The sequence below is a fragment of the Anabas testudineus genome, chromosome 14 (assembly GCF_900324465.2).
Source record: "Anabas testudineus chromosome 14, fAnaTes1.2, whole genome shotgun sequence".
Classification (NCBI taxonomy): domain Eukaryota; kingdom Metazoa; phylum Chordata; class Actinopteri; order Anabantiformes; family Anabantidae; genus Anabas; species Anabas testudineus.
In genome coordinates, this window is record NC_046623.1 from 10,416,709 (window position 1) to 10,439,417 (window position 22,709).

A 22,709-nucleotide genomic window follows, 5' to 3' on the forward strand; every position below is an offset into this window, starting at 1 on the left:
TCTTCAGGCAGTGTCAGGCAAATTTTGGACAGTGCACAGGAAGTAAACATAAAATGAGCTTCGGCAGCGGATAGAATAGGAAACAAATTGTTCTTGTATCTGTAAAAATGGACCGATTTTCTTGGTCAAGTGGACTGTTAGAAATAAATGAAACTTTAGTAATACAGCAGCGAGGTGTGCGACTGTATGACGGGGATGATAAGGTATAGTTTTGTTTCCTTATACATTTGTGGCCTGACAATAACACAACAGCTAAAACTATATATATATATGCCACAATGTTAATAAGATACACTGTCCGTGCAAAAAAGTCACCACCTTGATTTAACTAAGCAAATAGGGAAGAGCCTCCCATTGGATAATTACTGTATGGATTATTATTTTACAGCTGACAACAAGTTATTTAATCCTAACTGATGCAGTGAGTAGCTTCTAATTCGTTTAACAACCATGTCGGAAGACACATCCAGTGGTTGTGAAAAAGATGTTCATCTGTTTCAGAAAGTTCAAATTGTTGGCAAAGAAAACATCTAAGGAGATTTATGCTAACTACTAAAACTTGTTTAAGAACTGTCTATTGGCAGAAGGTCATGTGGTCTGATGAGTCCAGATTCACCCTGTTCCAGAGTGATGGGTGCATCAGGGTAAAAAAAAGAGGTGGATAAAGTTATGCACCCATCATGTCTAGTGTCTACTGTACAAGCCTGTGGGGGCAGTGCTATGATCTGGGGTTGCTGCAGTTGGTCTAGGTTCAGCAGTGTTATGTTCTTAAAGAATGAGGTCAGCTGACTACCTGAAAATACTGAATGACCCAGTTAGTTAAATCAGGGGATTTTTTCTTTCCTGATGGCATGGACATATTCCAAGATGACAATGCCAGGATTCTTCGGGCTCAGATTGTGAAAGAGTGGTTCAGGAAGCATGACACATCATTTTCACACATGGATTGACTACAACAGAGTCCAGACCTTAACCCCATTGAGAATCTTTGGGATGTGCTGATGAAGACTTTGTGCAGCTGTCCAACTTTCCCGTCATCAATACAAGATCGGAATAAATGTCACAGCATTCACAACATTGCTTCTGCAATGGCACAGTATTCAATGCATGCTGTAATCAAAGCTAAATGTGGTCCAACTAAATATAAGAGTGTGTGACTTTATTTTGGAGGGGCAGTGTATTTGATTAATACTGTGATATTGACGGTATAATAAGGTGCTGGACAAGGTGAGGTAGATTATTGTGGGTTTACTAGTTAAATATGAAGTGATTACAACATTAAAAGTGACTTAATATAAGCAAATAATAACATTATGTCTGACATTGTGACAGGCTAAACTGGATATTGGTGTTGCCTTGTTGAGCACCCACCGCTTGATCTGGAGGGACATAAAAAATCATGTGAGTCCTCCAGTAAAAATGACTTCAATATGCAGTACATGCTGTGCTGACTGTGTGAGAAGCAGTGCTATTATTCGCATGCTTGCCTCTCAGCATTTTGTATGCTGACCTATTATGACTGCTGTATGCCTCTCTTTTTTTAGGAATGCTGCATAGCCATACCTCTGTCACATATCATCTTCTTTGAGGAGCAGGCTGCAGGAATAGGAAAAAGGTGAGTGTCAGTGATTTTGTGATGTAGACTCATTATCAACTAGATAAAAAGAACAATGGCCTTGTTTTATTACACAATTTGGATCTACATGGACTTCAAAATGTGCCACTGAAGGTGGCACAGAAAGGGACTCTATTTAAATCTAAGACCTTAATTGTGTTAGTACATATGTATACATTTACATAATTACATTGTTCCTGCAACCAACAATTACATTCATATATCAATCATCAACTTCAGTAGGTCTTCATTGTGTCATGTGGAAAGCTCTGGAAAAAGCAGTAGAAGTAGTTGAGAATGACCCTTCAGTTCTGACACAAGAAGAAGAAAATGCTAAATTAACTACTGATATGTCTCATTCAACAGTGCCAAAATAGTCATCCACCTGCATCCAGCCCCTGCCAACAAGGAGCCAGGTCCCTACCAACAGAGCAAGTACTCTTACATCAAGCTGTCCTTCAAAGAACATGGGCAGATTGAGGTATTCTCACTCAAACAAGCAGCTCTTTGTTTTCATTTTTATCTCGCTGATTACCTTACAATAAACTTTTATAAATAGACTTTTCTTTTGATTCATCGTATCCCGGAAATGACATGGTGGTGTTCACTTTCAGTTTTACAGGAGGCTGACAGAGGAGATGACTCAGAAAAGGTGGGAGAATACACCAGTTTCCCAACCTATCCCCACAGGAACTGGCTCTCAGGTTAGTTACTGCACATCATTTAACTATAACAGCTTTCATTCTTTTGTCTTAAATTCCTGCATTTTTTTAACATTCAGATAAAGAATGTTGTGTGATTTGTGTCCTCACCATGTCTGTTTAAAGTGTGTATATCCCACAGGATGGCACTGTTGTCCATATTTTACAGTTGAAGTAGTCAGTGCTTCTGACTATTTTTGAATATTTCTTACATCTCAGTATGAATCCAATTAAGTTTAGTGTCCCACACTAGTGGGACTCTGCTTTTGAGATTCAAGTAAAGCTCTTTGTGTAGGCTCTCTAACAGCATTTGACCACAATTTGTTCCCTCCTCAATGTTTGTCTTTCCTTCTTCTGTAGTGTCTGTGACTAACTCTTGTGTTTTTCTTTCCTTCGTGGTCCCGTAGGCAGGAAGAACACGTGCAGTGGGGATTGTTGGCATTGAGAGGAAGATAGAGGAAAAGAGGAAAGAAACTGACAAAAACATTTCTGAGGTACTAGAAAGAAGAAATTCAAAGCTCCTCAAAGCTCCAAGCTGAACTGGTTTAGTTTTACACGTTTCGATAATTAATCTTGTCACCATTGGAATTTAACTGACATGAATTTAAGCTGACGACAGCCACTATGACAGTCATTAGACAACAATGAATATGTGTTTATACAAAACCAGTGTTGGACCTAGTGTATGTGTGTCATAAACATAAAGTAATTAAATCCAAATAATATATTTATCTTCATAAAAGGTACAATATTGAAACAAATGGTGAACTGAGGACTGTGGAGAATGTTTAGTTTTATCATCAGCTGGAGGAGCGATGGGGATTCTGTGGAATGATATTAATGTTGTATCTGTAACCATGAAGTTTTGTGGCTTTTTTAATTGTGAACATTTTTTAGCTCTATTATCCATTTAGTCTCCTTTTTTCAGGCATTTGAGGATCTCAGTAAGCTGATGGTAAAGGTAAAGAATATTTTACTTTGTATGTTTGCTACAGTTTCCTGTAGTTGTTGAATTGTAGCATAATAATTAGCTTTTTTAAAGTCTTTGAAATCCTTTTTTATGATGTATGATATACAGTGCACTCTTATGAAGTGGGATTGACTGAATGATTGTCTCCTCTATCTAACAGGCCAAAGAGATGGTGGAGCTGTCCAGATCTATAGCCAACAAGATCAAAGAGAAACAAGGAGATATAACAGAAGATGAGGTAGGAACTTTATCAGCATAATCAGGCAAAACCTCACTGGACTATTATACACATGGACGTTTAATGTGAGGCCTAATGCAGACATGTCTTTATCATCAAAAACACACAATTTTGCAGTGGTTTTCTGCTTTTTAACAGTTATGTTTTGCTTTATAGACAATTCGGTTTAAGTCCTATCTACTGAGCATGGGTATTGCTAACCCTGTTACCAGGGAAACGCATGGATCAGGCACACATTACCATATGCAGCTAGCTAAGCAACTGGGAGATATGCTACAGGCCCCTTTAGAGGTTAGTAAATATGTATGTGCGTCCTTTTCTACACAGGCTAATTTCAGTCGTCCCCTTCTTTCCAAATTTAATGTCTATGTGATTCTTATTGTTCTCTTTCTACCTGTCCCTTCTCTCTCAGGAACGTGGGGGGATGATGGCTCTGACTGAAGTGTACTGTCTTGTCAACCGTGCTAGAGGGATGGAGGTAATTTAATAGATTGTACTTAAGTGAGCATGTGCCTGCATGTTCATTCTGGTTGAATCAATAATATGACACCGTTGTGTTTAGTCATGTCACTCACAGATGTACTAGGTGGCCTCTCAGATACTCAAGTAACTTTTTTTCCTCATTCTGCAGCTTTTATCTCCAGAAGATTTGGTAAATGCATGCAAGATGTTTGAGTCATTGAAGTTACCATTGAGGTGAGACTGAGTATTGTTTGACTTTCTGTTGTATTGATTACAACATTGCCTACATTCATTTGTCTAGACCTTTAAAAGAATATAGGGCAGGGTGGGCGCCTGCTTCACCGGCCAGGCTCTTCCTGCTTGGCTTCCTGTTGTTGGAAGTTGTGTCCAGCCCTCTGTGGCTGTCATTTCCTGTCACTTCTTAAGGTTTCAGAAGAAACTCTAGGCTGTTCCCCAACCACACTGGCCTTAGAGTCCCCACACTAGTTGCTGTCCTTTTGCTAACTCTCTTTTAGCTTAATAAAATACAGTATAACCTCAGCATGAAGCTATTGACTGGAATACTGATCCTCTCACACACCCACAGACTCTTTCCTTCATCTTTCTTGTTGTCCTTAGGCTGCGTATATTTGACAGTGGTGTAATGGTGGTCCAGCTGCAGTCTCACAGCGAAGAGGAAATGATAGCCTCAGCACTGGACAATGTAAGCTTTTAGCAATACATTATATAAAAAAAAGGCATAATCTAAAATAGTTAAACTGCTTGTTATATACCCTCTGGTTTACAATATATCTGTGACATAAATACAAGCTGAGACTTGGACGTCTTATCTCTTATTTTTCTTTATTATTCATCTTCCTCTTCCACAGGTGTCAGACAAAGGCTCCTTGACGGCAGAGGAGTTTGCAAAACTTCTTGGTCTGTCAGTACTTCTGTCTAAAGAACGGTATGTCAGATTATAAGAATAAAAGACATAAAAACTGTAGATTTGTATTTGGTATTCAAACAGACACTTTGTCAGAAAAGTTTCATCTTCTTTTGTGTGCTCTTCACTCCTCATGGTCTAGGTTGTTGCTGGCTGAGAAGATGGGCCACCTGTGTAGAGATGACTCTGTTGAGGGTTTGAGATTCTACCCAAACCTCTTTTAATACCTGTCTGCAGTCATTGTGGTGCTGTCTCTTTTCATAGGCTGATTCTTTAAAACAAACTTTTGAGCTCTACGTGTACTGGTTGTATATTAATATATACAGTAGTAGGAGAGTGCTGAATTTCCTAAACTTCTGTAAATCCTTTACTAGCTTCTGCCTGAGAGCAAGAATTTATCCATAAAGTTAAGCCAGTTATTAAGTTATTGAGCAGAAACCTAAAACTATTCAAATCATGTACATGTTCTGCCTACTGGAGTGCTTGTCAAGTGACAATGTAAGACGTAGTGTTGTCTCATGAAAACCTCATCACTGCTGATTGGTTGATGTTTTAGTAAAGTTTCAATAACTCTAAATTGTTTCATCTTTCATTTTATTTTGGTCCTACAGTCTTGTCTATCAAAATAAAGTATTTTCACTAACTTATATTTGGGTCTAATTATGGTTCCCTAGCACACATGCAAGAAAAAAACAAGATACCTGTAAAATGTCAGTTTGGTTCACAGCAGATAAAATACAGGGCACATTTCCAAATGTCATTCTTCAGGTAACTAACCCCATCAATGCGGAGGTTGTGTTACAGACATTCCAGTTGTATCTGTTTCGAAAGACAAACTGGAGGGTGAAGACCTTATTGACTGGCACACTAAAGCTTTGAAAATATGTGCTTGTAATCTGCATTTAACCATATCTATTCACATAATATCATACAAAGTAATAAATATGTGGAAATGTTCTTAAATCTCACCTGGTTTCAGTAGCGTCATGTCTAAATGTTATATTTGCTGGAAGCGTTGGCACCACTTGTATTTTTAACTCTCTGTGCCCCTGTAGGGCTTTTTGCACACAGGATAGAAACTTTCTTTGTTCCCATTGTGAAGTGAGCTGAGTTAACAGTGTTTCATCTCTAGAGAAGTTTCCTGTTTTCTGCTGGTCTCTCTCTGGTGGGAAAATGTAGGTCTGCTGAGCTGATTACATTACTCTGCCATGTGGTTTATTCATTGATAGTATATTATCTCCACCGGTTCAGGGAGTGCTGAATTCAGACAGGTCTGATCAAAATAATAAGGGATGCAGAGCTCTGAATTATAATCTTTATATAAAATGGTACTTGTCCTTACATGCTGAGATGGACTGGTTTACTCAATGGTGCATTTTAAGTTAATCCGCATGATAAAAGACTCAGTGTTTTCTATTCAATTTTCAATAATGTTTGTTTTCATCAGTGGATTTTACAAGAATGACTTTTCAGTTATTTTATGTGGGGCATGGTAGTCAGTGAGATGAATAGTTGACCGTTTTTGCATGGCATACAATACACTTTCCTTTTAATATCTTAACAATATATCACAAGTTTCTTTTTAAATCGCCCCCATTACATATAGAATGATTTATGTGTGGCTGCCACTTGAAGCAGTAAACATTAGAGCAATCCGCTGAGTCTCACATATTTGTCTATATAGTCACTGTCTGCAGAAACCTGTGTTCAAGTCTTTTGTGGTCCAGGTGCTTCATATTGAATAGTGCAATACATTACCTGTCCGGAGAGGAAAAGAGTAGCCTGTTTCGATTGAGCTATAGCCTGTAATGCACTTTTGAAACTTCACGTTGCACAAATAAACCTGCATGTGTCAGAACCGGTCCGTGCTGTACTCTAAGATTCAGTACAACATGAAATGTAAGACTTCCAAAATCACTGAGTCATTGATTTGCATGTTATTTCTCTTTTTTTTTAAATGCACAGTGGAGCCTCTTAAAACGTCATTTATATGTATACACATATATTTCTTAAATATGATCATCAACATTGGCTATAACCAATTTAAAGCGTGCGCCACAGTGCGTCCGCGCACAGTGACGCGCCCGCGAGCAGCGGATCTCTCTGACGCGCTCCGAGCACTGATGCGCGCCTTCGTGGGGCTTGTGTGTCGCTGAGTGTGAGTGAAGTTGATCAGCCGGGAGAAATGTGTGATTATTATTAAGGTGGTTCTGTTGGGAAAAGTGCAGAGGAATGATGCTGCGCCTCGTCATCAAGAAATGTGAGTACAACGGCTTTTATTATCCAACCATACAGCGCAGTGAAGGCTGCAACTACTGTGCCCCAAAGGAGAGTATAGATCTGACCACTGTGGGTTAAAGTGACATGTAGTGTATGTAAATATTCAGCCTCATGATGGCTATAAGCGCAGGTACATCTGAGGAGCAAGTTATCAATAAGGCTGAGAGTTCACTTTATCTTCACTTTATGTCCATGGTTTGTGCAAAGTTAACTGTGTAGTAAAAGTATTATCAGTCTATAAACTATCATGCATGTGTGTTTCTGAGACAGTTAGTAATCCATTGTGTTTGTAAAGAGACAACAAAAACTCAAAAATATAAAAAGTGCATAGACTAAAACCATCAGTGAAAATATTTGTTGTGGACAAAGCCCTCCCTGTGGCTCCTACGCTTGTGTGATGACGGCAACTCTCCAAGCTCATTGTGAAGATGGAAGGAAGAGGAAGACGCCACTGTAAATCCAGAAAGCTCATGGTCACGGCTTCATGCTGCAGCCTTCCTGTTTTTCTTAGCCGAGTGCAGAACATCTCCTGCGCCTTCTCCTGTCTTGTGACACCGACCACGCCAGTGGTCGTCTCCTGCCTCCTCTTGTGGGATCATTTGTTTATTCTGCAATTTGGCTCTGATTTGTAGAGGTCAGTGGTGGAAGAGGACGGTCATGTGGTGTAAGAGAAAACAGAGGCACAGACATCGGAATGACACGGGCCATCTCACTGCTGCCCTTTGTGCTGGTGCTCATGGGATATGGTGAGTGTCACCTAGCCAATCAGCTCAATAACTAAAGTCCATGTTTAAAAATCTGGCAGGTTCAGGTCAGCTTGCACCCTGTGTGCTACCATGTGCTCTAATTTTAACGATGACGGATGGCAGGAATTAGAGTAGGGTCAGCTTCCTCTTCCCACAACCTTTCTGTTTTGTTGCACATGAGGTTTGCACGGTGGGATTTGCACACTAACACAGACCACAGCTCTTAAAATAACATCCCGATACTGTCCTAATGTACTCACATGTGATGCTAAGCAATTAACAACTAATTGTTTATAACTGCCCCTGGAAAGTCAAATCAAAACTCAAAATAAAAGAGCAGCTCATAGTGTTTAGATTCAGATTTTTTTTCTTTGTCTCTCTTCTGTTCATCCTTTCCTGTAGCTTTTGCAGGGCTCAGTATCTGGCCCTCCTACCACATTGCCCTTAGCAATGCTAGTGTATTTGTGGACTTCAGCAAAAAATCTGATATCGGCACCATCCGCAACACAAGCCTGTCTCTGGTCAACATGGAAACCAACACCACCCTTCTGACCAGGACCCTCCCTAACAACCAATCGGCCGGCAGGGTGGAGTTCAACTGTTCTTGCTTCCTGTATGCGGGAACTTTCCGGTTCCTGCTGAGGCAGACCAGCACCACTGCTGTTTCTCATGCTAATGGCACGGATGACAGCAGTGTGGTGCGCACTGACCGATGGTGGAGTTCAGAACTGCAGGTGCAGTGGCCCACCTTTCACATTTCTGTGGATAGGGCCGGAAATCACTCACAATCTTTTCAGGCAAGTCAACTCTCACACTCTGCAACCTAAGCTGATTTATTGTGCTACAGAAAGACTCTCATACACCTCTTCTCTCGCCTCTCTCCAGGTTGGGATATCTACTAGTGAATATTTTCAGGCTTGCTCCAGCAAGCTTGAGTCGGATCTCTTCTTAGAAGTCAGCTACATGGAGTTCAACCAAATTGGACGTAATAGCATTGACAAGGTCCGAGCCCGCACACAACACCCAATCAAACCCCTCCGCTCCCAGAGTATAGAGCTTCCCTGCGCCTTTCCCTTCACAGAAAGAGACTTTATTCGAGTAGCTCTGCTGTCTCCTCATACAACACAGGAGGTGAAGAGCTCTGGACCTCTTTACCTGTCCCGTATCTTCTCCTATAAGCTGCTTGTAGAAAACGCCAACATTTACAAGAGTGGCTGTCGAGGCACGATGACTGTCAAACTGATGAGCCCACCATGTGCTCACGTGAATGGGAAGGTACTGCTGTATAAGGACGCAGGTGACGGAAAAGGGACTGCGGGTTCCTCTGCGGCAGGAGCAGGTGGAACGGCACTGATGGGCTTTGGTCCAGAGGAGCCCTCCTCCCCACCGCTAGCCTACAACTGGCTGACACAGGGAGAGAATGAGACAGAATTCAATTGCTCTGTGTTTTACCCAGGAAGAAATAAGTACTGCTTTCGCTTTGTTTTCAACTTCAGTCGCTCCCCCAGTCCAGCACAGACCTGTTTGGTGGTTCACAGGAGTGCAGGTGAGATTTTATAGGTTGACACATTCCCATTTGGCAGCTACTATGAATATATTTACACTTTACTTCAGCTTGTCATTAAGCGCAGTGGCTCAGGGGTAAAGGGATTTATTCAGTAAGACATGAATTTGAGGAGAAGAGGGTTCATCCAGATTGTCCCAGATAAATAAGATTCAGTGGTGGAACAGTTAAATGTTTTTCCCTCAGGAATTTGTAGGATGCAGTCATAAATAGCTGTCAATCATGATGTTTTTTCTGCCTGTTTTATGCTAACATAAGAAACAAATGACTGTGTTAACATTTTATTTACTTCATATTTAATCGAAATAGTCTCAGCTTTATATAAAACTGTCACTAGGACAACTCTTTGCTTCTGATCATTCGGATAAAAAAGCATAGAGGCCTCAATTTGTGTTATCATTTGAGTATCTTGGCAAATTACCAACCCACCTCATGTGAGATTTGTACATGAATGCATTTATCTGCAGCTTTTTTGATTTGGTCATTTGTTCCTCTGCAGACACCTGGGGGCCCTGGCAGCCATGGACCACGTGCAGTGTGAGCTGTGGAGAGGGGGTGAGGGAACGAGTGCGTGAGTGTTTGCTGCCCTCAGGTGTGGGAGGGATGCATTGCACTGGCATGGTAAAGGAGCAGTCCCTCTGCTCCCTGGAGGACTGTGTCGGTCAGTACCTCTTATCACTTTTTTCTCCTTCTATCCTTTTCTGTCTCTGTAATATTTACATATTAGTAACCGTCTTCTTTTCCTCCCTCCAGTGTTGCCCACCCTTTCTCCATCCCTTCCCTCTGTCCCTGTCAGAGTTGCACCCCTAGGTGGTAACATGGTCGTAGTGGCAGGTATCTCCCTGTGTCTGGCTGTGATTCTGGCTACCGTTGTAGTGGCTGTGTGGAGAAAGATTTGCCAGAACCCTCCATGCAGCTCTGTCCACAGAGGCTCCATGCATTCCCCTGGGGGACGCAAGCTCTCCGATGAGGCCTCCATTTGTGGGCAGAGCCTTCAAAGACCCAGCGTTTCTGAGACCCATGGCCCACTAGGTGGCGTGGGTGCAGGTGTGGCCCAGATGGACAGACCTCCCCTGGACAGTCAGCCTCTCTCACAGACAATGGTGATACCTCTCTCACAAGACCCAGAAAGGTTGTCTCCCACAGGTCAGAAGATTGTGCCACCAATATTTGGGTATGTTTAAAATATATACATGACACATATTGTCAAGGTTAGTCTGTCTCTCTTTACTCTCTAGTCTTGAAAATGAAATATCGCTGTTTCTTTAGGTACCGGTTGGCTCAGCAGCAGTTGAAAGAGATGAAGAAGAAAGGGTTAAAGGAGGCCACGCAGCTGTACCATGTTTCTTCAAGTCCTGTCCATGATACCCTGGTAGAGACATCTGTTTCACCCACCAGCTCCCCTGTTCCTACACCAACTGGATTTGTTCATTCTGCCTTCCCCGTGGAACCCCACAATGATACCAACCACAACCAATTTCAAATTGCAGCTCCCTTTTCTGAGCCACAAACACAGACTTTCAGGGTCACACCAGACAGACTAAGTCCCAGGGTGGAGCTGGTTTTAGGTCCTCCTGTTTCTGGTCATGCAAGTGGGGGTAGCTCAAAATGGCGTGATCGCACTGCCGACTGGGTCGAGATGGTAGAGAGGAGCACGTTAGCAGGTCTGAGAGGAGGGGGAGATTCAGGGATGGGAAACTATTATCAAAAAAACCCAAATTTCCGCCGGACCTCCAGTTTTAATGATACCAAACCTCAGCCTCGATCTTCTGCACAGTTCAGAGAAAGGAGCATGACCCAGGTCAGCAGACCAGCTTTAATTATTTAGAAGTATTTATTCAATGTCATATTCAAGCAGTCTTTGGACTTAGGTTATTAATTAAGATCATAAATCGTACTTTGCAGGTGGGATCTCGGACCCTTCCTGATGGAAGTTGTTGGGCCAAAGGAGGATGGGAGAGGCAGCCGTACCTCTCTTACCCAATTCCAGAGCATGGGCCCACAGAGTGGATCAAGGCCAGACCCCAGAGAAATGAACAGGGGAGGCCGTGGATAGACTCAGCAGTTCCTCCTCACAACACTGAACTCAAATGCACAGGAAACAACACTAGTAGCATTTCAGAATCTGGGAAACATGCTAATGCAGAACTCAGTATAAATGGGGAAAGGCAAAAGAGTGATGTGCCAGAAGGCAGAGGTGGTGGGGGAATGTCAGGGATAGGGGGGCCAGGCACAGGACCTGCCAGTTCTATTGGACTACACCAACTCAGTGTGGATCGAGCAGAGCGGGCTGAGCAGAACTGGAACCGTCGTGGCCCATCACCTATCCAGAGGAACATGCTGGCACGGAAATTAAAGGAGGCTCAGGCTCGCCCCGGGGTCAAGGGGCGCCAGCGCAGCTCCACCTTTAGCGTCTCGTCCTTGGAGAAGAGGAAAGGTCGCTGCCACTCTCTGCCGATGTCTGGAGACTACAGCAGAAGTGGTGGCTCATCCTATAGGCTGACTGAGGCCGAACAGAGGATGTTGGATTTAGATCTGTCCTCATCATATGTAGGGGAGGAAGAGTAGATGACACATGTTTGTAGAACATTATCATTTAGATTTTATTTTTACCCCCATCCCTTACCTAAGCCTTTCTGCAACATATATGGCTTCAATCACTATCTACATATCAGTAAAGAGTGTATTTTATGTTACAGTTTTTTATGGATGTGAATGGAATAAAAATAATATATTTAATTTGTTATTTTAAAAATGTTTTTCTATTGTGTTTGATGTTATGTCTTATTATCTTATTAAAAGTTTTTTTAAGTTGTCTTTTCAAAGCATTTTGGCAGTAGTTTTCTTTCTGTGTTAACCAATAGTGCAGCATTTACCACAGTGAGTCCTATTAATTCTGACCTTGTACCTTTGTGTGTATAACCTGTTGAACTCAAGTCTACGAACAGAGCTCCGGGCGTCAGGTGACTCGTTTTGTTTATGCTGCCATATTGGCAGGAGACGCAGAGGTGGAGATGAGAGGTGCCACAATGGAGTCCGAGCCGCCACCGTTTCCTGCGGACTTTAATTCCAAATATACTGAACTATATGTTGCAAAGCTCAACAGATTCAACCTTTCTGGCGCTGACGATGCCTCTGGAGTGTCTTTCAGACATACTGACGCACGAATGGACAGAGTTTCGGACCTGTAGCTCCAAGTTGTGCCTCAATCAGCTCGCACTGGAGCCACAAAGACGGTAACGCACTAAATCCACGCGTAAAGTTATTTCTGAAACTACATAACCAGGTCCGACAGTGAATCACTGTACTCAGTCTATATCCAGGTGTAAAACACGGCACCACTAATACGATTCATGTGTTTTAATATTATTAATATAAGTTTTGCTGCTGGAGATCTGGTTCTTTGTTTTTCTATCTGCTTAGAAGTGTCCCATACCTCAAGAATCAGAGTTGTTTATATGTATGTGTTTGTGGTTTTCCCTTTTCTGAATTAAGGAATTAAGACAAATATAAATAGATATAGCGGCACTGTCACTGACTGATCATAAAAGCAGCACAAGAATACATGTATGAATGAAATATTTTTCATTTTGGACATCCTACAATTATTGTCCACATTATATTTTATCCTCAGAAATCCTCAGGTATTGATGGAAGAATATAAGATATTGTGTAACCCTACAGGAGAAAGATTAGAGTCCTATTTCTTTACATCACTGAATATTCTCACTATAATAAGAAACACTCTTATAATCTTATAAAACGTTTAAGGGCCGTTTCATTTTAATGTGTGATGTAAGCAGTGTCACAATACTTAAAGGGTTTCTGCAAAGTGCTCAAGTTACTGTTATCTTAGTAGTAAAAATTAGACAAGACGTTGTTGAGATGCTGCTTGTTTTATTATTTGAGTAATGTCGTACACTTTACACTTAACATTTTTATGTTTTATAGACTTCTGACTTCTGATAATACTTTCAAATAATGAAGCACTTGAAACATGGCAGTCAGTCTTCGTCCTCATTCCCCACCTCCTCCACTGCCTATGTCATCCAAAAAAAACTGTGGGCGCACCTTCATGGTGGTGTGTCTAAGGGAATACCAAAGGCCTTTCCAGGTCCCCCACACCACACCATTGTCATACTGGCCCTTGTACTTCCCATTGCGGTAGAACTTCCCATTCAGGTTGGCAGCATGACATCTGCAAACATAAAGATGTCAAAGTTGGAATATAAACAAAAGTATTTTCTTACAAAAACTGACAGAAACTCAGAAAATGTAAAAGAAAACAGTTTGCGTGATTTAATGTTTGTAACAATTCAACAGAAGGAAATAAAACGCTGGCAATAATTTGAAAGCTCTCACCTGTTGAACCACCATCCGGCCTTATTCTCCTCAGCACAGCTGCCATGAAGGTAGCGGTCATTGTCCTGTCAGCATCAAACCAGTGTTGCCACAGTCATCATCTGCACATTAACCTTACTCTTAGTTTTAGCAGAACAGGAATAGATGACTGACCTGATCTCTGGTGCTGAACTGCATGCCACTGAGGCAGGCGGACCACTGCTCCACCATCCCGGAACCACCGGTCAGAGCATCTCCAGCTTTCCCACTGTACTGCCCATACTGGAGACGATACTTATCCTAAAATGGGCAAATAATGTTTGTTTAAAACGGACTAACTCCTCATAACAAAAAGACGGGACCATAAAATTGTTATTCTTACGGCCTCATTAGTGATCCGGAAGTTGTTATAAAATGCAAAACTTCTCTGTCCATCCCAGTCCATTAGATCTATCTTCACCAGATTCTTATCTTTAGGGCAAAGAAATACAGAAGATAATGAGAAATAAGAAACCTAGCAGACAGAAGACTATTTCATAATACTTAATACAATACAGGACATATACATGAAACAGGAATTTATATGTCATTGAGTTGGGTTTTTAGTAATTGCTGACCTTCTGAGAGCAGGGAATAAATGTGCTCATTCCCCAACCAAAACTCGTCGTTCCACAGTTTGAAGTCACCAAAGCCGTCTCTGTAGTCCACCCAGTCTCTAAATGAAGACCGTCATTTTAACTGGTGAAACAGCTACTGTATGTAGGCTCTATACCAGCACCTATTCCTGTGCTTAAATACCTGTTGAAGTCAACTTTTCCGTGCCGGCGTCTCTGAAACACTGTCCAGCCTCCTCCGTCCTCCATGTCACAGTAGACCAAAAGCGGGTCCTGGTGTAATTTGGGTCGGATGCGGTAAAAACCACTTGGTGGTTTCAGTCTGTCAAACAGCTCAGAACAGTCTTGAAAGATAGCATGAAAGACTAATGATTAACATTTTACTTTATGTTGCATAATTATTATTTACAGTAATGTTGGTTTTTCCTACCTTTGTCATGGACAATTAAACTGCCTGCGGGTGGAAGTTGTTTCATCAGTGTCATGTCTGTGTTTGATGTCCCACTGCTGTTGTGATTTACACCAGGAGCTGTGTCAGTTTCAGGTTTGGTTTTAGACACCGCAGTTTGAAATGGACGGAAATATTTGTGCCTCTGCAGGTGCTCAACCTGCCATTTTCCACTCAAGAGTTTTTTTTCCAGTGTCCTTATGTTGCGCTTGATAGTTGCAAGCTCTGGCCCGCATGAGTCTGTTGCCTTGAAGGAGGAGAACCAGTTTCAAGTTATCCATGACATCTATACCTTTGTTTTAATACACAGCGCTCTGGTTTCCACAGAAGGAACCAGCAAACTGACAGGTCCACGATTGCAGAGATCTATTAAACAGCATAATCCTCGAGGGTTTCGAGGACTGGCAGTTCTTTTATAGCCCACTTTCTGAACTGTACATTCTCAATTTTCAAATGTCAACACAAAGACAAAGGGATAAACATGCCCTGCAGCTCTTAAAGAATACGATCAAATACTTACTGACGGCTGTGTGGAAGAGGCCATGGAGATCACCAGAGCCAACAACAGCAACACTGGCATGACTTTTAGGAAGAGGCTCCTTGCTGAAACATCCATCTGAAGTTAAAAATGCAATAAATATTTAAGATCAAAGACAAACTGGATAATGGTAAAGCTTGAACAAGCTTACCTTGATTTCACAATGCTTCCCCTTGTTTTCTCCAGGTCCGGTGTTCTTCTCCTCTAAAATGTGTCAGTATTATTTATAGGCTGGGCCAGTTATGGTCATGGTCCACATTAGAGGATCCAGACCTGACCTAGCGTTGCCAAACGCTGAACTGAGTTGCTGATCCCAGACCTGTTCTGCTAGGCCTCGTGGACAGAACATGTTGAGAGAACTTCATTCCTTACATACCAGAAGTAATAATAATAAAAAATACATTTATTTAGAGACCCGTATGAGTACTGTCTCTAAGGTCTATGATGAGAAAACAAACAGTTAATAGTTAATATGATCAGCAGCGAAGCAAGAGAGTGAGGCTGGAACCAAGAAATTATTAGATTACTCTTGTGAAAAGACACCAAAGTATTTAATCCACATTGATTTAAAACTGAGAAATCAGAAAATCAGAACCAATTAAAATTCATTAGAGAGGTGTGGTGTAGAAGAGCGCCCACTTGTGTTACTTTTGGGGTATTGCACTAAACTGCAATAATGCTGCTTTTTTTATATATTCTATATATATAAATATTATATATTCTCCTTTTGTATCTATTTTTATGAACCCGTTTAAGCTGGTTTCATGTTTTGTTTTCTATTTTTTTTTAGTTGTAGCTCATGCTTTTGTTTTTGAAGAATGTTTTTAAAAGAAACTTGCAACACAAAAACGCTTTACTGCTGTCATATGAATCTGCACTCCTCGAGTTTGCGCTGTTTGTTTTATGTTTATGCCAACTTTAATTGAGAGGATTCGAGATTATGAGCCAGTTTCCTCAACATGAAGTCAGTGTTTGTGTCCTACTCTGCAGCTATGGCTACTGTGGATCTGGCGTTTGGGAACGCGCACTGAATGAAACCCAGATGTTGGAGAGAGGAGGGAGATGGCACGGCCTAGTTTCAAAGTAAAGCCTGGTTTAAAGAGCTCTGCAGAGGAGGCTCATGGTCGTCTAGGATCACTCAGTCAGTGTCGGTGTGAAAGTGGGCTGTGGAGGAAGGATGAGTGAGGAATAGCGAGGAAAAAATGGGCTGTGCGCTTTTTTTTTTTTTTTAAGCTGAAGTCCAGGAAGTCCGAAACCGCTACGTTTGCAAAAAACGATGAGGAGCAACGTTAGTGGATGGATAGGAAAAAAAATCTACCCAGTTAACCTTTGAACCGTCTTCCTTTGTCTTCACAAGAAGTCACAAGACGAGCTGTCTGTGTGATTTCACGAATGGCTGTGGAAACCGTGCGCAGGCGGCTGCAGTTCATCTAGTTGGGGCCTGATTTAGTATCGACGGGATAAAAAAACAAACAAACAAACACCTCAGGTAAGGAGAGGGAAGCTGCAGAGGAGCTGAAAAAGCGGGGGACTCGTGTTGTTAAATCGCTCATGTTTTTACAACAGGTAACGTGATGGTGAATCCTGGATACTTCGCTTTCTGTGCGTAACAGTGATGGTTTGTTTGTTTTTTTTCGTGCACGCTGCGTCTTGAATTCATTCAACACTGGGTTCTGTGCAGTTTTAGGAAGCAGCACTTAATGATTCCTGGTTGCTGGTTACAAAGTTTAACCAGTAAAGTGTGTTGAGACAGCCCAGTGTGTTGGAAAGGACACACACTTTATGTCCACTTTTTTTTTTTCCTCCACATTGTAACCATGCAGCAATGCTTAGCAATAGAATTGTAATCTAATGTTTGTGTCCAAATCCAGAGATCACACGTTCAGAAGAAAACAACAGGGAAGACACGCAAATCATGTCCTCTGTCCATTTCAGTCCAGGGTCGGACGCAGGTGTAAATGGGTGAGAAAACTCATTTTGATATGGAAAGATTAGTTTATCTTTATTTAGTGTGTGTGGGGTTTTTATGTGATATTTTACTGGACTCTAACTGTGGTTGTACATTGTGCATGATGCTGTGCAACACTATAGTCTTGTCTATGTTATGTACTATAGAAACATTGCAAAGATGGAGGATGCTAAAGTGGAGATTGATGATGGAAAGGATGAGTCTATGGTACCAGACACCATGTATCAGTAAGTTTGGACAGTTTGGACTGCAGGCTCTTTTCTATACAGCCCCTTTATGGAGAAGTACATTTAACTGTACCATTACTATTATCCTCTTTTGTAGCAATATCCGGAAGAAGATCACACCTTTTGTCATGTCCTTTGGATTTCGGTGAGTCTGCTTATGAAGAGGATTTGGATCATCTAGCATAATGATTGGCTCTTTTTTCCAAGTAGCGTTTGATGCCGATGATCATGTGCTCTTCCTTTTCCTCCAGTATATTTGGAGTGATCCTGATCATAGTGGACATTGTGCTGGTGATTGTGGACTTTTCCCTGCCTGACAAAAGCAGAGAAGTTGGAGAAGCCTTAGAGGCCGTGTCCCTCACCATCTCCTTCTTCTTTCTCTTTGACGTTCTCCTGCGGGTCTATGTGGAGGGGTGAGTGAGAAAGAAAGGGCCTCGCGTGCAGCTGTACAGAAGTGTCGTTTCACTGATCCTTAGAAGTAATAACCTGTAAGAAGTCATGTAGATTTGTCTAATTTGTGTGATGTCTGCATTCATTTGGACGCTAGTTCCTGGTGTTACTGTAAAATATTGTTGAGTCTACAGTTATCATTGCACAATTGCTTACTTTTAAATGTAATAACAAGAAATGTTTCGCAGTGATGTGAACATTCTCAGAGTCCTGTGTCAGCAGAAACCAACTGTGATTGTTAAACAGGAAATTTTGAAGAGGAAGGTGGACAGGAAATGTGTAGCATTGGGAAATGTGGTAACTCTTGAGTACTAGCACTGGTGGCACAGTCCAGTCCCTTGGTACCGTGTTTACTGTTTCATGTTGTCTTTAACTTTCTTTTGCCACCTTTTAGGTTCCACGTATACTTCAGCTCCAAGCTGAACATCATAGATGCCTGTGTGGTAGTCGTCACGCTGGTAGTCACCATCGTCTACACCTTCACTGACCTATCAGGAGCTAGTCTCATCCCCAGGTACCTCCTTTGCTCTGCATTTCAAAAAAGTGGACATGTCCAGATAATAATGTACACTGTAGGTCTAAGTTATTAGTAAAAAAAAAATTGTGTTGCTCAGTAGAGATCGTGCCTAATAACACCCTAGGTCATTAAAAAACACTTATTAAAAAGATGTATTTCCCTGTAAAAGAGCTCTTTTTACTGAAAAAGGATTTAGGGAATAACATTTGCTTGTTATAGCTTTACTGGGTTGTTGTTATTTTTCATTCATAAGCCATCTTGAGACTATATTATAACGCTCTGTGGTGTTGGGATGTTAAAATTGTTGTTGGTCTTAATCAGGGTGGTGACATTCCTTCGTGGCTTGAGGATAATAATCCTTGTGAGGGTTTTCAGACTGGCAGCTCAGAAGAAAGAGTTGGAGAAAGTCACCAGGAGGATGGTAAGATCATTAACATTACCTGATGTTCATTAGCACCTCCAGGAGGATTGCTGTGTATACTATGTATAATTTGGGATGGATAAGGAGAGAAGATGCTACATCCTGACCATTAACTTACATTTTCTCAGGTTTCTGAGAACAAGCGCCGTTATCAGAAGGATGGATTTGACCTTGATCTCACCTATGTCACAGGTAGGTGCCATGAGGTGCATGAAACACTGTACACTCAAGTGTACAACAATACATCTACATTAAATTATCAAGAAACAACATTCAACACAGTTTGAATCTTTACCCACTTCTCTAGACCGTGTTATCGCCATGTCTTTCCCCTCCTATGGGAAGCAGTCCTTCTACAGGAATCCAATTAAGGTGCGTCAAACATTAAACAATTCATTGAATTCACCTCCTGGCATTTGAAGTAATTACACACACAAATGACAACTAAAAGAATTTACAGGCAGCCCTGAAGCAATATACACACACATCTACAGGCTTTAACCAACCGCTCCTGTCTTTCTGTTCAGGAGGTGGCGAGGTTCCTGGACACTAAACACGAAGGCCACTATAAAGTTTACAACCTGTGCAGTAAGTGGGCACCTCCTCTTGTCACATGTACTGGATTTTATCTAGAACAACACAAACCATGTCACTATCATGTGTTTGTCGCCAGGTGAAAAAGGTTACGACCCCAAGTTCTTCCACTACAGAGTTGAACGGGTGTTTATTGATGACCACAACGTTCCGTCTTTGGAGTGAGTAATGTTTTCTGTTGTGGTGTGGCCTTTTTGTTTTTCTCTCCTTTAGCTTGAAGCACTTTACTTTATAATTTGCATTTGCTCTGCATCATCCCGTGTTATTGCTCTATCATTGAATGATGAATCCCCACCACATTTGCACAGTTGTTTATACTGTACAGGAACGAGGTGTGTCACAAACTAATATTGCTATTATTACTTTTCAAGCTTATTTCACTGCCTTCATCATTGTGTTGAACTATCTGTCTCAGGGACATGCTGAAATACACAGCGAGCGTGAGGGAATGGATGGCTGTTGACCCTGCAAACATCATCGCTATTCATTGTAAAGGAGGGAAAGGTGATGCCAGAAGTCTCTGCTTGTTTCATTATCATTTACTGAATGATTTGAGCATGATGAACACAACATGTTGGTGTATTGTAGCTGACAATATGTGACTTTCATTCTTAGTTTACTCTTCTGGCTGACCAAAAGTAGTGCATAATCTCTTTTCCACAGGACGTACAGGTACTATGGTTTGCACCTGGCTCATTGACAGTGACCAGTTCGAGAGTGCACAGGTACAGTTGATTAAAGCTGACATTTATTCAAGTGTTATTAAATTTGCAACAGATCATTTCCTTACATGAGTTTCTGTCTGTCCACCAGGACAGTCTTAACTATTTTGGTGAAAGGAGGACAGACAAGACTCAGAGCACTAAGTTTCAGGGAGTGGAGACTCCCTCACAGGTAACAATGAGCCACACAGGGGTCACGTTTAAATACTAGTTTTTAACAGAGGTAACAGAAATCCTGGCTGTTTAAAGCTACAATATGCCCTATCATATATATATATATATATATATATATATATATATATACCCTCTGCACAGCCCTTTGGTTATTATCAAAATACAAAAAATGTGGGTATTATTATTGAAATACAATAAATGAGATTTCAGCAAAACATACTAATCTAGCAGATACTCCAAATCCTTTAGAAGTGAATATCTCTGCTCTGCTGCTGAGCTGTTCTGTGACTGTGTGAGTGAGTGTGGGTGTCAACAGCATCTCATCACAAAATTTGATGATTAAGATAGAGGCAGATTTTGGAATTTTTTGTACTAAAAATTATTTTGAAAATGTTAAATACTGTAGCTTTCATGGCTACACTAGAAGCCACTGCATGGAGATCTATAATAATTTATACTGGCGCCTCCTAGTGGTACTATTAAAAAAATAAACAGGGGCAAATGAAAGCAGTGGAAAAAAAGGACAAATCTTTACCAAAAGAAAATCTTATTTTTCGACAAACATACATTTATGTCAGGAAAACTAGCACAAGTTGAATAGAATATATTCATTAGTCTTTGCAGTGTAGGATTGGAATGGATTGTTTGTGATTCTATGTGAACCAGAGCCGGTATGTGGGGTACTACGAGATTATGAAGACCACATTCAACAGACAGCTGCCACCTCCTAAGGCCCTCAGGATCAAGAGCATCCGCATCAGCTCCATAGCAGGTAAAACTCACCAAACCAGCAGGGTATTGCAATTAGATAAAAGAACAGCTTTGTCATTTACACGTCTCTTCATGTCTTTATGTGTACCCAGGAGTGGGTAAAGGTGATGGCAGTGATTTAAAGGTGAAGATAATTGTGAAGAAAGAGCTGGTTTTTCATTGTGTGTGTGCTGAACAGCAGAACTGCAAAGTAAGTGACACACTCATCAGGTCATACTGATTCATTTATTGAATGAGTGAAGGGTAACCTCATTTCTTTTCTTTCTTTTTGAGGTATTTCCCGACGTGGGCAATAATGCTGTACTCATCAGCCTAGAGAATATGCCTGTGGTTGAAGGGGATGTGAAGGTCATGTTTGACTCCAGTGCTGTGAGTACTTCCCTTTATACTTGTGCCCCTTTAAACTGCATACTGTACTGTATGTAGGGAAAGCTTGCGTTTAGCCTGACTGTCCTTCCATTTTGCTTTTATCATTTCCTTTAGGGACTTCCAAAAGGATATGAAGACGTTCCGTTCTACTTCTGGTTCAATACTTCCTTCATAGTGGATAATAAGTATGTTACAGTTGCTGTGATTCACTAATTGCTATAGTTCGTGACTCTGAATTGTTCAGTTTCTAACCATAAACTATGCCTTCACTCTCCACAGGCTCTTTCTACCCAGGGAGGAATTGGACAACCCACACAAACCCAAAACGTGGGACCTCTACAAGAGTGACTTTGCTGTCACTTTGTACTTCTCAGACCAATAATAAAAAGCCATCTAGAACAATTAAGAGGTATGCATGAATTGTTACAGTGATACATTTAATGATGGATGGTGGGAAGAATTTGGTAGATTCAACACTAATTATTAAATAACTAGTGATGTCTTGCAGTGATTTAGTCTTTATGAATGGAAACTCCTTTAAAAACATTTGCACCTGATGAAGTTTTGATGCTGAAAGATACAGATATATTTGTCCTTTTTAATGTCCAGTTATTCTGCCCTGAACTACTACTCACTTCTGAAGTAGTCAATATGAAAATAACTTTTTTTTTTTTTTATGTACCATGAGCAGCTACTTCTAAATATATGTATTTAGTGGTTGGTTAGTGAAGGGAATCAGATGGAGGTGTACTCTCTGAGGAAACAGTGGAAACCACAGAAACGTTTACCAGAACACAGGATGATGTGTGAAACTAAAAGTTTGCACACAGCTCCACTTGGAGCTATAGTCTCAATTGCAGAAGGAGAGTGGACACTTTGATATGAATATGGACACTAAAGGAATTAGTGATCTGTTAATGACTTTTGAGATTTGCTACTTCTGAAGAAGACTAGACAGTGAATACACTGTTATGATGTGAAACCAGTACATGTCACTCACCAATGTATTGCACAAAATAAACAACTTTTTATTTTGTATTCAACGCTCTTGAC

At 41.1% G+C, this 22,709-nt stretch overlaps 4 protein-coding genes across 5 annotated transcripts; 3 read left to right on the forward strand and 1 right to left on the reverse strand.

Moving 5' to 3' along the window:
* The first annotated feature begins 40 nt into the window (after positions 1–40).
* Positions 41–5,558, forward strand: vps36 (vacuolar protein sorting 36 homolog). The gene is made up of 14 exons (XM_026369857.1): positions 41–203; positions 1,333–1,401; positions 1,545–1,615; positions 1,982–2,096; positions 2,230–2,319; positions 2,724–2,810; positions 3,245–3,277; positions 3,447–3,524; positions 3,681–3,815; positions 3,937–4,002; positions 4,156–4,220; positions 4,605–4,689; positions 4,856–4,932; positions 5,054–5,558. The coding sequence occupies exons 1-14, from the start codon at positions 108–110 to the stop codon at positions 5,133–5,135; spliced, it is 1,149 nt and encodes a 382-aa protein (XP_026225642.1). The 5' UTR covers positions 41–107; the 3' UTR covers positions 5,136–5,558.
* Positions 5,559–7,031: 1,473 nt separating this feature from the next.
* LOC113169121 (thrombospondin type-1 domain-containing protein 1) lies at positions 7,032–12,302 on the forward strand. The gene is made up of 8 exons (XM_026370283.1): positions 7,032–7,171; positions 7,824–7,937; positions 8,340–8,734; positions 8,823–9,483; positions 10,001–10,162; positions 10,255–10,675; positions 10,771–11,302; positions 11,407–12,302. The coding sequence occupies exons 2-8, from the start codon at positions 7,886–7,888 to the stop codon at positions 12,067–12,069; spliced, it is 2,886 nt and encodes a 961-aa protein (XP_026226068.1). The 5' UTR covers positions 7,032–7,171; positions 7,824–7,885; the 3' UTR covers positions 12,070–12,302.
* Positions 12,303–12,487: 185 nt separating this feature from the next.
* tpte (transmembrane phosphatase with tensin homology) lies at positions 12,488–22,694 on the forward strand. Of its 2 annotated transcripts, none has more exons than XM_026370286.1 (19): positions 12,488–12,737; positions 17,314–17,404; positions 17,558–17,638; positions 17,736–17,783; positions 17,890–18,051; positions 18,483–18,602; positions 18,927–19,026; positions 19,155–19,218; positions 19,334–19,398; positions 19,554–19,614; positions 19,700–19,781; positions 20,036–20,124; positions 20,284–20,345; positions 20,434–20,514; positions 21,183–21,288; positions 21,380–21,477; positions 21,561–21,656; positions 21,771–21,841; positions 21,936–22,694. In XM_026370286.1, exons 2-19 carry the CDS (start codon positions 17,358–17,360, stop codon positions 22,036–22,038), a joined length of 1,536 nt encoding a protein of 511 aa, XP_026226071.1. In that variant the 5' UTR covers positions 12,488–12,737; positions 17,314–17,357; the 3' UTR covers positions 22,039–22,694. The 2 variants fall into 2 exon arrangements, with proteins under 2 accessions (XP_026226071.1, XP_026226070.1); XM_026370285.1 differs by lacking the exon at positions 12,488–12,737 and adding an exon at positions 16,775–16,931.
* si:ch211-287a12.9 (fibrinogen-like protein 1) lies at positions 12,744–16,216 on the reverse strand. Its single transcript, XM_026370287.1, has 9 exons — positions 15,594–16,216; positions 15,425–15,520; positions 14,887–15,151; positions 14,641–14,800; positions 14,460–14,557; positions 14,225–14,313; positions 14,017–14,142; positions 13,864–13,928; positions 12,744–13,699 (listed from the first exon to the last, which is right to left on the reverse strand). The coding sequence occupies exons 2-9, from the start codon at positions 15,518–15,520 to the stop codon at positions 13,519–13,521; spliced, it is 1,080 nt and encodes a 359-aa protein (XP_026226072.1). The 5' UTR covers positions 15,594–16,216; the 3' UTR covers positions 12,744–13,518.
* Positions 22,695–22,709: the final 15 nt, after the last annotated feature.